General features: G+C 50.1%; 1 protein-coding gene and 1 long non-coding RNA gene across 2 annotated transcripts in view; one reads left to right on the top strand and one right to left on the bottom strand.

The window, feature by feature from the left end:
* Positions 1-11,162, bottom strand: part of LOC146056314 (T-box transcription factor TBX5-like) — a 62,352-nt gene extending 51,190 nt beyond the window's left edge. The window contains exon 1 of the mRNA XM_083168381.1: positions 10,977-11,162. Coding sequence (XP_083024507.1) covers positions 10,977-11,063 — 87 coding nt within the window. The 5' untranslated portion in view covers positions 11,064-11,162. The remainder of the gene's footprint in view (positions 1-10,976) is intronic.
* Positions 1-12,925, top strand: part of LOC146056311 (uncharacterized) — a 488,478-nt gene that overhangs the window by 154,825 nt on the left and 320,728 nt on the right. The gene's annotated exons all lie outside the window — the stretch shown is intronic.

A 12,925-nucleotide genomic window follows, 5' to 3' on the forward strand; every position in this document is an offset into this window, starting at 1 on the left:
GGCACAAAAACTGGACTGACATGACACACTTAGCATCACCCCTGGACTGATATGGCACAGGTAGCATCACCCCTGGACTGATACAGCACAGGTAGCATCACCCCTGGACTGATACGGCACAGGTAGCATCACCCCTGGACTGATATTGCACACTTAGCATCACCCCTGGACTGATATGGCACACTTAGCATCACCCCTGGACTGATATGGCACAGGTAGCATCACCCCTGGACTGATACGGCACAGGTAGCATCACCCCTAGACTGACATGACACACTTAGCATCACCCCTGGACTGACATGACACACTTAGCATCACCCCTGGACTGATATAGCACATTTAGCATCACCCCTGGACTGATACAGCACATTTAGCATCACCCCTGGACTGACATGACACACTTAGCATCACTGCTAGACATACAGCATAGGTAGCATCACCCCTGGACTGATATGGTGCAGGTAGCATCACCCCTGGACTGATATGGCGCAGGTAGCATACCTCCCAACTGTCCCGCTTATCGTGGGAACGTCTCGATATTTTGGGACATTCCCACGTCCCTCCCGCCGCTGGCAGTGTCCCGCGGCGGGGGGGGGGGGGGAGTTGGGAGTCATAGAGCTGCCGGGCATGCCCCCATTGCGGCAAAAACACGCCCCCTTCCTGATAGGCCACGCCCCCCAAAAAATCCCACCCTGTCCTGACCCGGCACATACAAAAGTTGGGAGGTATGAGGTAGCATCACCCCTGGACTGGCATGACACACTTAGCATCACTGCTAGACTGATATGGCACAGGAAGCATCACCCCTGGACTGATACGGCACAGGTAGCATCACCTCTAGACTGATACGGCACATTTAGCATTACCCCTGGACTGATATGGCACAGGTAGCATCACCTCTAGACTGATACGGCACAAGTAGCATCACCCCTGGACTGATACGGCACAGGGAGCATCACCCCTGGACTGATATGGCACAGGTAGCATCACCCCTGGACTGATACGGCACAGGTAGCATCACCCCTGGACTGATACGGCACATTTAGCATCACCCCTGGACTGATACGGCACAGGTAGCATCACCCCTGGACTGATACGGCACAGGTAGCATCACCCCTAGACTGATACGGCACATTTAGCATCAACTCTGGACTGTTATGGCACAGGTAGCATCACCTCTGGACTGATACGGCACAGGTAGCATCACCTCTGGACTGATACGGCACAGGTAGCATCACCTCTGGACTGATACAGCACAGGTAGCATCACCCCTAGACTGATACGGCACATTTAGCATCACCCTTGGACTGACACGGCAGACTGGGCTCACCCCAGGAATTATTCAGCACAGATGGCGGCACCCCTGAACTGATACGGCACACTTGGCAGCACATATGGAATTATACGGCACACATGACAGCAATCCTGCAATTAAAACAGAAAGAGAAAAAGGGTTTTATTCGGTACTTGTTTAGTATCACGTCGCCCATCGCATCGCAGACCATAAGGCATGCGATGGTATGCGATGTGATATCGCACAATGTTCCCCAATGTCATGCAGTTTTAAAATTGTATGGCATTGTATATATGGCATACAATGCCATACAATGCGATGGGGTGCGATTATAACTTGTATAATCACCCTAATGGGTGCTTACAATGTTAAATGCACCCCCACGCAACCCCCACAGTATAAACGTGAACCCGAAGTGTGGCGAGTCCTGCGAGCCCACGCGGGGCGGCGGTACGCGTCCTCCGACCTTTTCATACCCCCACTATCCACGTCGGCGTGGAGTTGATTTTATAGAGTGTGGCGAGCGCAGCGAGCCACCGAGACCGAAGCGTGGCGAGCGCAGCGAGTCCCGCGAGGTATACGCGTCCCCTCGCGGGGCTCGCCGCGCTTCGGGCTCGCCACACTTTATAAAATCAACTCCACGCCAACGTGGATAGTGGGGGAATGAAAAGGTCGGAGGACACGTACCGCCGCCCCTCGCGGGCTCGCTATGCTTCGGGTTCACGTTTATACTGGGGGGTGGCGTGGGGGTGCATTTAACATTGTAAGCACCCATTAGTGTCCTTATACAAATTATCATCGCATAGGGGGCTAAAATCGCATCGCAGTGCATCGGGTGTATGGCATGCGATGCAATGAAAAATCGCGCGATCACATATCGGGGGCGCCGTGATAATACACAAGTACCTTTTATTCTTTTAATAAAAATGACAGCTCCCCAGGTTTATCAGCAACCCAGAAATTATAGTACACACTTCGCTCACCCCAGAAATTATATGACACACTTGGCTGACCCCAAGAAATATACAGCACACTTGACTGACCCCTGGACTAATACAACACTTCTGGTATGATATGGCACACTTAGCAGCCCTTAACTATTTTATTTTAATTAAAAAATGTGTGGTAGCTCCCCTGGACTAATGAGATACTGGGCAGCACAGCTGGACTTATACAGGACACTGGGCAGCACAGATGGATTGATATGGGACACTTAACACCCCTTGCAGGTATAAAAAAAAAAAAAAAAAAAATATTTAATTTAAAAAGTAGGGGGTAGCTCCCCTGGATTGATACGGGACAATGGGCAGCACAGCTGGCCTTATACGGGACACTGAACAGGACAGCTGGACACACTTGACACCCCTTGCAGGTAAAAAAAAAAGATCAACACATTTTTTATTTTAATAAAAAATGGGAGGGGAGCAGGACTGATACGGGACACTGTGCACCACTGCTGGACTGATACGGGACACTGAACAGGTCAGCTGGACTTATATGGCACACTTGACACCCTTTGCAGGTTAAAAAAGGGATTTTTGTAAGAACTTACCGTTCAAATCCCTTTCTCTTTCAATGGTCCTGGTGACACAGCTCAACATTGGGATGTAGGAGGGTCCGTAGGAGCCAGGCACCTATCCTAAAGCTTTTGGAGAGTAGGCTCCTCCCTTCTGCATCCCAGACTCCTCAGTTCAATCTTTCAAAGCCACTGGAATACATAAACTCAGTACAAACGCATGCACATATTATATGCACATTTTCAAAATAACTTTTAACCATATATAACATGAAACATCATGAACCTGGCATACTTACTGAGCGTAAGGGAGGGATCGCTGTGTCACCAGGACCATATCAGATAAAGGGATTCGAACGTTAAGTTCTTACAAAAATCCCTTTTTCTCTTTCAATGGTCCTGGTGACACAGCTCAACATTGGGACGTTCCAGAGCCGGTCCTTTGGGTGGGTACGCTCAGGTCTGCAGCTCTCATCACTGCTCGCCCGAATGATGCGTCCTCCGACGCGAACTCATGGAACCTATAGAATTTGGCAAAAGTATGAACAGATGACCAAGTGGCAGCCCTGCAAACCTGCTCGGCTGTTGCCCCATGTTGAACCGCCCAAGAAGTGGCGACCGACCTGGTGGTATGCGCATTAATCCTGGCCGGCACAGGCCAACCAACTTTAGTATATGCAAAAGCAATTACAGAACGCAACCACCTAGCAATGGTCTGCTTAGAAGCAGGCCAACCAATTTTGTGTAAATCATACAAAACTAGCAAAGTATCAGTCTTCCTGACACTCTTTACTCTGTCCACATAAATGCGCAAGGCGCGCACAACATCCAAATTCCTCAATTTGTCCCTTTTCCTTGAACCCTCTGGGGGTTAAAACACAGGCAGAACTATCTCCTGATTTAGATGAAAAGCAGAGACTACTTTTGGTAAAAATTGGGGTACTGTCCGAAGGACAGCCCTATCATCATGAAATATAAGGAAGGGAGACTTGCAGGACAATGCTCCCAACTCCGATACTCTTTTTGCTGATGCCACCGCCAACAAAAATACCAATTTCCATGTAAGGAATTTAAGGTCAGCCGACCTTAACGGCTCAAAAGGCGCCTTTTGAAGGCACTCCAGAACCAGAGATAAATCCCATGGCGCTACTGGTTGCTTGTAGGGAGGTTTCAATCGAGAAACCCCCTGTAGGAAGGTCTGTACTTCCGGTAACAATGCTATCCTTTTTTGGAAATAAATTGACAAGGCCGAGATCTGTACTTTGAGTGACTGAAGGCTTAACCCAGAGGAAAGGCCATCCTGCAAAAACTCCAGCAATTTCGCCAATCTAAATTGCGATGTGTATGACTTCTGCCTTTCACACCACCGAATATAGGTCTTCCAGACCCTATAATAATTTGCAGAAGACACTGACTTTCTAGCTTTAATCATAGTGTTAACCACAGCCTCTGAGAACCCTTTGTTCTTCAAGATGGCGGTTTCAACAGCCAAGCCGTCAAATTTAACCGAGCTGAATCCAGATGGTTGAACAGTCCTTGGTTTAGAAGGTCTGACCTCAGAGGTAGACGCCACGAGTCCACAGACAATCTCTGAAGCCTCGAGTACAGGACCTCCTTGGCCAATCTGGGGCCACTAAAATCACCGGGATTGCCTGGGCCTGTATCTTTTTCAAAACTCTTGCCAGCATTGGAACTGGCGGAAAAACATAAAGTAGATTCCCCTCCCAGGGGATGGTCATAGCATCTGCCAGTGGATCCCTCGTCCTGGCATAGAACCTGGGTACCTGATGGTTGAACCTGGATGCCATCAAGTCCACATCCGGAGTTCCCCATTTCAGAGTAATTTGATGAAATACTTGTGGGTTCAGGCTCCATTCTCCTTCCATCAGCTCCTCCCTGCTCAGGAAGTCGGCCTCTATATTCTCCACTCCTGGTATGAATATCGCTGATAACGCTGGAACATTCTGTTCCGCCCACAAGAAGATCCGGGACACCTCCCACATAGCCAGTTTGCTGCGTGTGCCTCCCTGATGATTCAGATACGCCACAGCTGTGGCGTTGTCGGTCTGAATCCTTAAAGGGAGCCCCTGTAATCTTTCTCCCGCCAGAGAAATCACCTTCCACACAGCCCTCAGTTCCAGGATGTTGATCGGTAAGGCAGACTCCTCCGAAGTCCACAAGCCCTGCAGACACAGGTTCACTACTACTGCCCCCCCCGCCTCCGAGACTGGCGTCGGTAGTGACTACCAGCCAGCTCCAGGACTGCAGAGACCGACCTCACTGAAGGGAATCCACCTCCGTCCACCATTTCAGGGAGGACCGAGCTTCTGGAGACAACACTATTTGTTCTGACTTCATGGTCTGAGTATTCCCTGACCAGGCTGTCAGAATGTTCCACTGGAACATTCGCGAGTGGAACCTGGCGAACTGTAACGTCTCGAAAGACGCCACCATCTTCCCCAGCAGTTTGAGGCACCTCCATACTGATGTGCTCTGAGACCCGAGGATCTCCTGGACCAAGGCAGCCAGATCCCTGGCCTTTGCCTCTGGTAGAAATACCTGATGTAGGTGGGTATCCAGAACAACTCCCAGGAATTGGAGTCTCTGTGACGGCACCAACTGAGACTTTTGTAAATTTAAAAGACAGCCGTGAGCCTGCAAAAACCCGATGGCTTCTGCCAAGTGACTCTTCAACTTTTCTGCTGACTCTGCTTTGAACAGCAGGTCGTCCAAATATGGAATCACTGTGATTCCCCTCAATCGAAGCACTGCCGCCATTACTGACATTATCTTGGTGAATACCCTTGGCGCTGTAGCCAGACCGAAGGGCAACGCCTGGAATTGCAAATGCAGGTCTCTTATCGCAAACCTCAATAGAGCCTGATGTTCTGGGTGGATAGGAACATGAAGGTATGCGTCCTGGACATCCATGGACGCCAAAAATTCTCCCTGGTCCAGGCTTAGCAGCACAGACCGTAGAGACTCCATTTTGAAATGGTCTACCCACAAATGGATATTTAATGACTTTAAGTTTAGGATCGGTCTGAAAGACCCGTCTGGTTTGGGCACCAAAAACAGAGTGGAATAAAACCCTTTCTTCCACTCCGCTCTGGGGACCGGGATCACCACACCCTTCTTCAAAAGAGAGTGAGCCGCTCCCAAGAGAGCCGTACGGAGCCGAGCCTCCTTTGGTAGTGGTGTGGGAATGAATCTTTTCGGAGGAAGACCCTTGAAGGGAATTCTTTAACCCTGGGATATAATTTCTAACACCCAAGAATCCCGGTCTAACAGTGCCCATGCGTCTCTGAACAGTGTCAGACGTCCCCCCACCTTGACCACCGCCGGGCAAAACCCCTGGCAGTCATGCGGAGGGTTTGTCCTCTCCTTTGGTGTTTGGTTTCTTATGAAAGGAACCAAAGTTAGACTTTGGGGCCTTGCCCCTGGAGGCCTGAAACTTTCCCCTAAAAGACTGTCCTCAAAAGGACGCACCTCCTCTAGGGGAGGGCCGAAAGGACGGCCTGAAAGCAGAAAACCTTGATGTCTGCCTGGCTGCAGGGGCTGGCAGGAAAGTACTTTTGCCACCTGTGGCCTGCTTAATAATCTCTTCCAGTTCTGAACCAAATAACAGCTTTCCTTTAAAAGCTATTGCCTCTAAGGCCTTCTTAGACTCATTATCTGCCTCCCAAGCCTTAAGCCAGAGCACTCTCCTGGCATTGACAGACACTGTGGAAACTCTGGCAGCCATTTTGAGAGCTTTAAGCTTCTCCGCAAGCAATAACACACAAGGGTCAGTGTGTAAAATAGTGCACAAATCATAGGCCCACACAATCATGGCCTTAGAGACCCAGGCTGAAGCAATCAGAGGACGTAGGGTGTATCCCACCCCTTCAAAGATTGCCTTGAGGTTACCCTCCATCTTCTTGTCTACTGGGTCCTTAAAGGCTGCTCCCCCCTGCACTGGTAGTACAGTGGCTTTTGACAACCGTGCCACAGAAGCATCTACCACTGGAACTTTCTCCCAGAGATCTGCATGAGCCTCAGGCATGGGGTATAAACTTAAAAATCTCTTTGGCATCTGCAGCCTTTTATTTGGCGTTTTCCAAGCCCCTTCCAATAAATCCTGTAAACCTTCATCTGTAGGGAAGCTAACAGCTTCCTTACGCTGCCGTTTAAACACACCTTTTGCAGGAGTTTGATCTTCCACAGACAAATTCAAAGCCTGTTTTACAGCAGTAATCAAATCCTCCACCCCTGCGGCTGAGGAATCCTCAGAATCATCACCCTGCTCCCAGGGAAAGTCTGCATATGCTCCATCCTCTTCATTAACAATTAAAGGCACTGAGTAAGACCTTTTAGGGGTCCCCACAGCATCAACATCAATCTTGTCTAGCAATTCACTAAACCTGTTAATCCCCTTAGCAGTATCCTGCATTACCTGAAGAAAACCAGGATCTGCCTGGGTCAGAGGCAAGGAGCCAGAGGACTGCTGAGATGATGACATAGGTCTCTGAGAATCTACCAAGACATCACTCTGTCTGTCCAGCAATTGCACTAAAGCATTTACAGACCTGCCCAGGGCACTGGCCCACGCAGGTTCCAATTGCTCTACCCTCTGGGGTTCACTCCCCATGGGTCTCACAGTCGTGCAAGTGATACACAAGCCCCCCTTGGCCATCTTCTCAGGGACAAATTTCAGTGCACAGACACTGCAAGCGCTCAATGTATTAAGGGCTCCCTCCCCCAAAACCACAGCCTGTTGCTCAGACATGATGTAAAGTAACAGTCACAGTGCATTCAATGTACAAGCGTTTATACAGAGTCAATGCACCCAGCCACTTATCTGTCTGTTGGTTTCAGATGTGGGGAAAACGATGCCCAGGAAATCCAAACACTCTGCCAGGATCTGTCAGCCAGCTCAGCTCCGCTGCAAGCGTTCCGAATGGCGCTAAAACAGAGTGAGGGAAGAGACCAAGTCCCTGCTGCTGCGGGGTCCGTGACTTTTGGCGCCAACCACCCCCAGACAGCCGCTCCCATTGCAGGATCTCCTAGTTCCAGTATCTCCCCCTCAGCTGGGGACCACTTGGAACATGCCTGTAACACACTGCTGTCCTCTTATATAGGAGCTCAGTGTGTAAGCTCCACAGAAAATGGCCGCCACCATCACGGAGCGCCTGTCCCCCATGATCCCCACCTAGCGCGAAGCCGGTTTCAGAGCGCTCCGGAGCCCAGGCAGCCTCTTAAAAGAAGCTGTAAGCGCTGCACAGGGAGGCCAGACAGCGTCTTCCCTGTGCACAGCGAGCTGACAGGACGCGCTTCTGTCAGCTCCTGCTGCGCTAGCAGTGTGAGGATTCACTAATGTGAATCCTCACACTGTGCCTACCTAGCTAGTGTAAAAGTTAATAAAATAATAAAAACCCTAACTAACTCTAATCCTTCGGCTGCTCCGGCAGCCCTTTAGAATAGCACCCACTCCAGTGGGCACCTAACACGAACTGAGGAGTCTGGGATGCAGAAGGGAGGAGCCTACCCTCCAAAAGCTTTAGGATAGGTGCCTGGCTCCTACGGACCCTCCTCCATCCCAATGTTGAGCTGTGTCACCAGGACCATTGAAAGAGAAAATTACATGTAATTATTTCTGAACAACGTCCCAATCCAAGCAGTCACCTTACTGGTCACATCCCGGGTGTTACTGTATATCGTCCCATTCCCAGCAGTCACCTCTCCGGTCACATTCCCCGGTGTTACTGTATAATGTCCCATTCCCAGCAGGCACCTCTCTGGTCACATCCCCCGGTGTTACTGTAAAATGTCCCATTCCCAGCAGTCACCTCTCTGGTCACATCCCCCTGTGTTACTGTATATCGTCCCATTCCCAGCAGTCACCTCTCCGGTCAAATCCCCCGGTGTTACTGTATAATGTCCCATTCCCAGCAGGCACCTCTCTGGTCACACTCCCCGGTGTTACTGTATAATGTCCCATTTCCAGCAGGCACCTCTCTGGTCACATCCCCCGGTGTTACGGTATAATGTCCCATTCCCAGCAGGCACCTCTCCTGTCACATTCCCCAATGTTACTGTATAATATCCCCATACCCAGCAGTCACCTCTCCAGTCACATCCCCTGGTGTTACTGTATAATATCCCATTCCCAGCAGTCATCTCTTCGGTCACATACCCGGTGTTATTCTTTAACGTCCCATTCCCAGGAGTCACCTCTCTGGTCACATTCCCCTGTGTTACTGTATAATGTCCCATTCCCAGCAGTCGCCTCTCCGGTCACATCCCCAGTGTTACTGTATAATGTCCCATTCCCAGTAGTCACCTCTCCGGTCACATCCCCCGGTGTTACAGTATAACGTCCCATTCCCAGCAGTCACCTCTCCGGTCACATCCCCAGTGTTACTGTATAAAGTCCCATTCCCAGCAGTCACCTCTCCGGTCACATCCCCCTGTGTTACTGTATAATGTCCCATTCCCAGCAGTCACCTCTACGGTCACATCCACCATTGTTACTGTATAATGTCCCATTCCCAGCAGTCACCTCTCCGGTCACATTCCCCGGTGTTACTGTATAATGCCCCATTCCCAACAGGCACCCCTCTGGTCACATCCCCCGGTGTTACTGTAAAATGTCCCATTCCCAGCAGTCACCTCTCCGGTCACATCCCCTGGTGTTACTGTATAATCTCCCATTCCCAGCAGTCACCTCTCCGGTCACATCAAACAGTGTTACTGTATAATGTCCCATTCCCAGCGATCTCCTCTCAGGTCACATCCCCCTGTGTTACTGTATATTGTCTCATTCCCAGCAATCACCTCTCCGGTCACATCTCCCGGTGTTACTGTATATTGTCCCATTCCCAGCAGTCACCTCTCCGGTCACACCCACCAGTGTTACTGTATAATGTCTCATTCCCAGCAATCACCTCTCAGGTCACATCCCCCTGTGTTACTGTATATTGTCCCATTCCCAGCAATCACCTCTCCGGTCACATCCCCCGGTGTTACTGTATATTGTCCCATTCCCAGCAATCACCTCTCTGGTCACATCCCTCGGTGTTACTGTATAACATCCCATTCCTAGCAGTCACTTCCCCAGTCACCTCCCCCTGTGTTACTGTATAATGTCCCATTCCCAGCAGTCACCTCTCTGGTCACATCCCCCGGTGTTACAGTATAACGTCCCATTCCCAGCAGTCACCTCTCTGGTCACATCCCCGGTGTTACAGTATAACGTCCCATTCCCAGCAGTCACCTCTCCAGTCACATCCACCAGTGTTACTGTATAATGTCCCATTCCTAGCAGTCACCTCTCCAGTCACATCCCACGGTGTTACTGTATATTGCCCCATTCCCAGCAGTCACCTCTCCGGTCACATCCCACGGTGTTACTGTATATTGCCCCATTCCCAGCAATCACCTCTCCGGTCACATCCCCCTGTGTTACTGTAGCTTCTTATTTCCAGCAGACACCTCCGCGGTCACATCCTCCAGTGTTAAAATATAACGTCCCCTCACTCACCTCCCCAGTCAGGTCCCTGTGTTAGCGATAGATAAGACTGATGTCACTGTGACGCTCCCAGACCCCCTCATCTCCCCAGTCAGGTCCCTGTTTTAGTGATAGAGATAAGAGTGATGTCACTGTGACGCTCCCAGACCCCCTCACCTCCCCAGTCAGGTCCCTATGATAGTAATAGAGGTGAGAGTGATGTCACTGTGACGCTCCCAGACCCCCTCACCTCCATAGTCAGGTCTCCCGTGTCAGTAATGGAGATAGGAGTGATGTCACTGAGACGCTCACAGACCCACTCACCTCCCCAGTCAGGTCCCTGTGTTAGTAATAGAGATACAAGTGATGTCACTGTGATGCTCCCAGACCCCCTCACCTCCCCAGTCAGGTCCCTCTGATAGTAATAGAGGTGAGAGTGATGTCACTGTGACGCTCCCAGACCCCCTCACCTCCCCAGTCAGGTCCCTCTGATAGTAATAGAGGTGAGAGTGATGTCACTGTGACGCTCTCAGACCCCCTCACATCCCCAGTCAGGTCCCCCGTGTCAGTAATGGAGATAAGAGTGATGTCACTGTGACGCTCCCAGACCCCCTCACCTCCCCAGTCAGGTCCCTGTGTTAGTAATAGAGATAAGAGTGATGTCCATGTGACTTTACCTCCCCAGTCAGCAGGCAGTTGATCTCCAAGGTTATATTCAATAGCTTATTAGCGATGTGATTCTTCTCCTCCATTCCGTTCTCCATTCTCAGTAAATCAGATAATCTAGATGGAAGTCTTCTCCTATGTGTAAGTATCGCAGTTATGCGGCTTCTGGTTAGGAAACGATTCTAGCAGGTACAGTTTTCATCTATGAATGAAACGATGACATTAATCGTGGCTAATGACTTAGTGCAGAGCTCACACTGTGATTCCTTGCCCTCAGATTAGTCCGAGACACAGTGCACAGAACATCAGAGTCTACGATGGAATCGCAAATCATCCCGAATCCCCACTTTGCACAGGGATAGAGACTGCGCGTGCGGCTGGATATGGACTCTCTTATATGTCTGTTATGGGTGTAACCCAGGACAGTGCCAACCTGGGTATCAACACTTACCCTATATACAGATATCCAGCTGGCATTGACACCAAAAACAAACAAAATCATACCCCTTTCGCATCGCACCTTAAACCCGAATTATTGCTGGGTTGATGTTAGAGCGACCCTGCTTGAGGTGCGGTGTGAAAGCTCCCAACCAAATAACCCAGGTCGACCAACTCGGCCATTCGACCCGGTTATTAGAAGGGTTGCTACGCCCAATGGGGGTTATTCAGACCTGATCGCTCTGTCAGTTTTAGCAGCACCTTATGACTATACTGCTATTAGTTATAGCGACAGAGTGTAATCCCACCCACGTGCCAGCCTGCGAATGGTTTGCGCTTAGGGATGACAATCCCTGGGCATTTTTCTAATCCGGAGATATGGGATTGTAAAATGCTCAATCCCAGGATTGCTTTACTTAATATAACAAATGCCGGGCGGGTGGGCGCTGCGGCCCTGCAAAGCCTGACCTCTGACTACATCACGCTGCGTAGAGCCAGGGACGGGAGAAGCCGGGCAGTATTTGAGTGGGTGCACAGCCCAATCTAGAAATCCGGCCAATGTTGGGGCCAAATCCCGGGATCCCGCTGTTCCTGGGATTGGCCACTCTACCTGCGAATAGCTAAATCCATTCGCAACTCACTCACCACTGAATGATTTTCCCAGTGTGTGCAGCCTGTGCCAAGCCCAGAACTTACTCGGTACTGCAATCGAGGCCAGAGGGGATGTCACACGCCTTCCCAGACACGTTCAGAAAACGGACGGGTGATACCCCCAAACACTGGGTTCCTGTCAATCATCTTGCTTATGGCCACTGATGGCCTGAGCACTAGGATCTATATGCATGCGCAGACATTCCTTAATCGCCCGGCCTCCAAATTTTTAGTCTTGCAATCAGGAGTGAATTACCCCCTACATCGCTGACTATGCGCACTCCTAAACATAGTCAGCAACATCCTCTGTCGGCCATGCTTGAGGACATCGTTAGCAAGATCAATGCTGTGGAATGCAGAGAGAAGGAGATCTGGCCAGTAATGCGAAAGACAAGTTGGCCTCAGCAACCAATGAGCTGCATATTGTCACATTATGGACAGTGCTAGATAAATGTGACGTCCCATGCACACGTTAGGATTTTAAAAATAATAATAATATCACTCACAAGGGCTTGTGTACACACAATATCGTTATCGACCACCCCCACAGGCTGAACATGCAGTCCGATTTTGGCTACATAACCAAATGACCTGCACGTTCACTGGGTCCTGGTGACGTTGCAGTAAAAGCAACATGGACGCACACTCAGCCCTTCTTCATGCAGGCCGAGGGGTAGGAGCCTCTAAAAGCGCTACAGAGTTACTCATTTTTCAACGAGTGATAACAATCGTCGTGACTGATAACACTTGTTGCGTATGATAATTGGTACACCAGCCAATCCACCCCTAACAGTCATTTTTTAAAACAAATGACAGAGGCTGAAAACATGGCGGTTGGGGTGGATTGGTTGGAGCACTATTTATCATACGC

The sequence above is a fragment of the Crinia signifera genome, unplaced genomic scaffold, assembly GCF_055691185.1.
Source record: "Crinia signifera unplaced genomic scaffold, ASM5569118v1 HAP2_SCAFFOLD_79, whole genome shotgun sequence".
In the NCBI taxonomy this organism is placed as follows: Eukaryota; Metazoa; Chordata; class Amphibia; order Anura; family Myobatrachidae; genus Crinia; species Crinia signifera.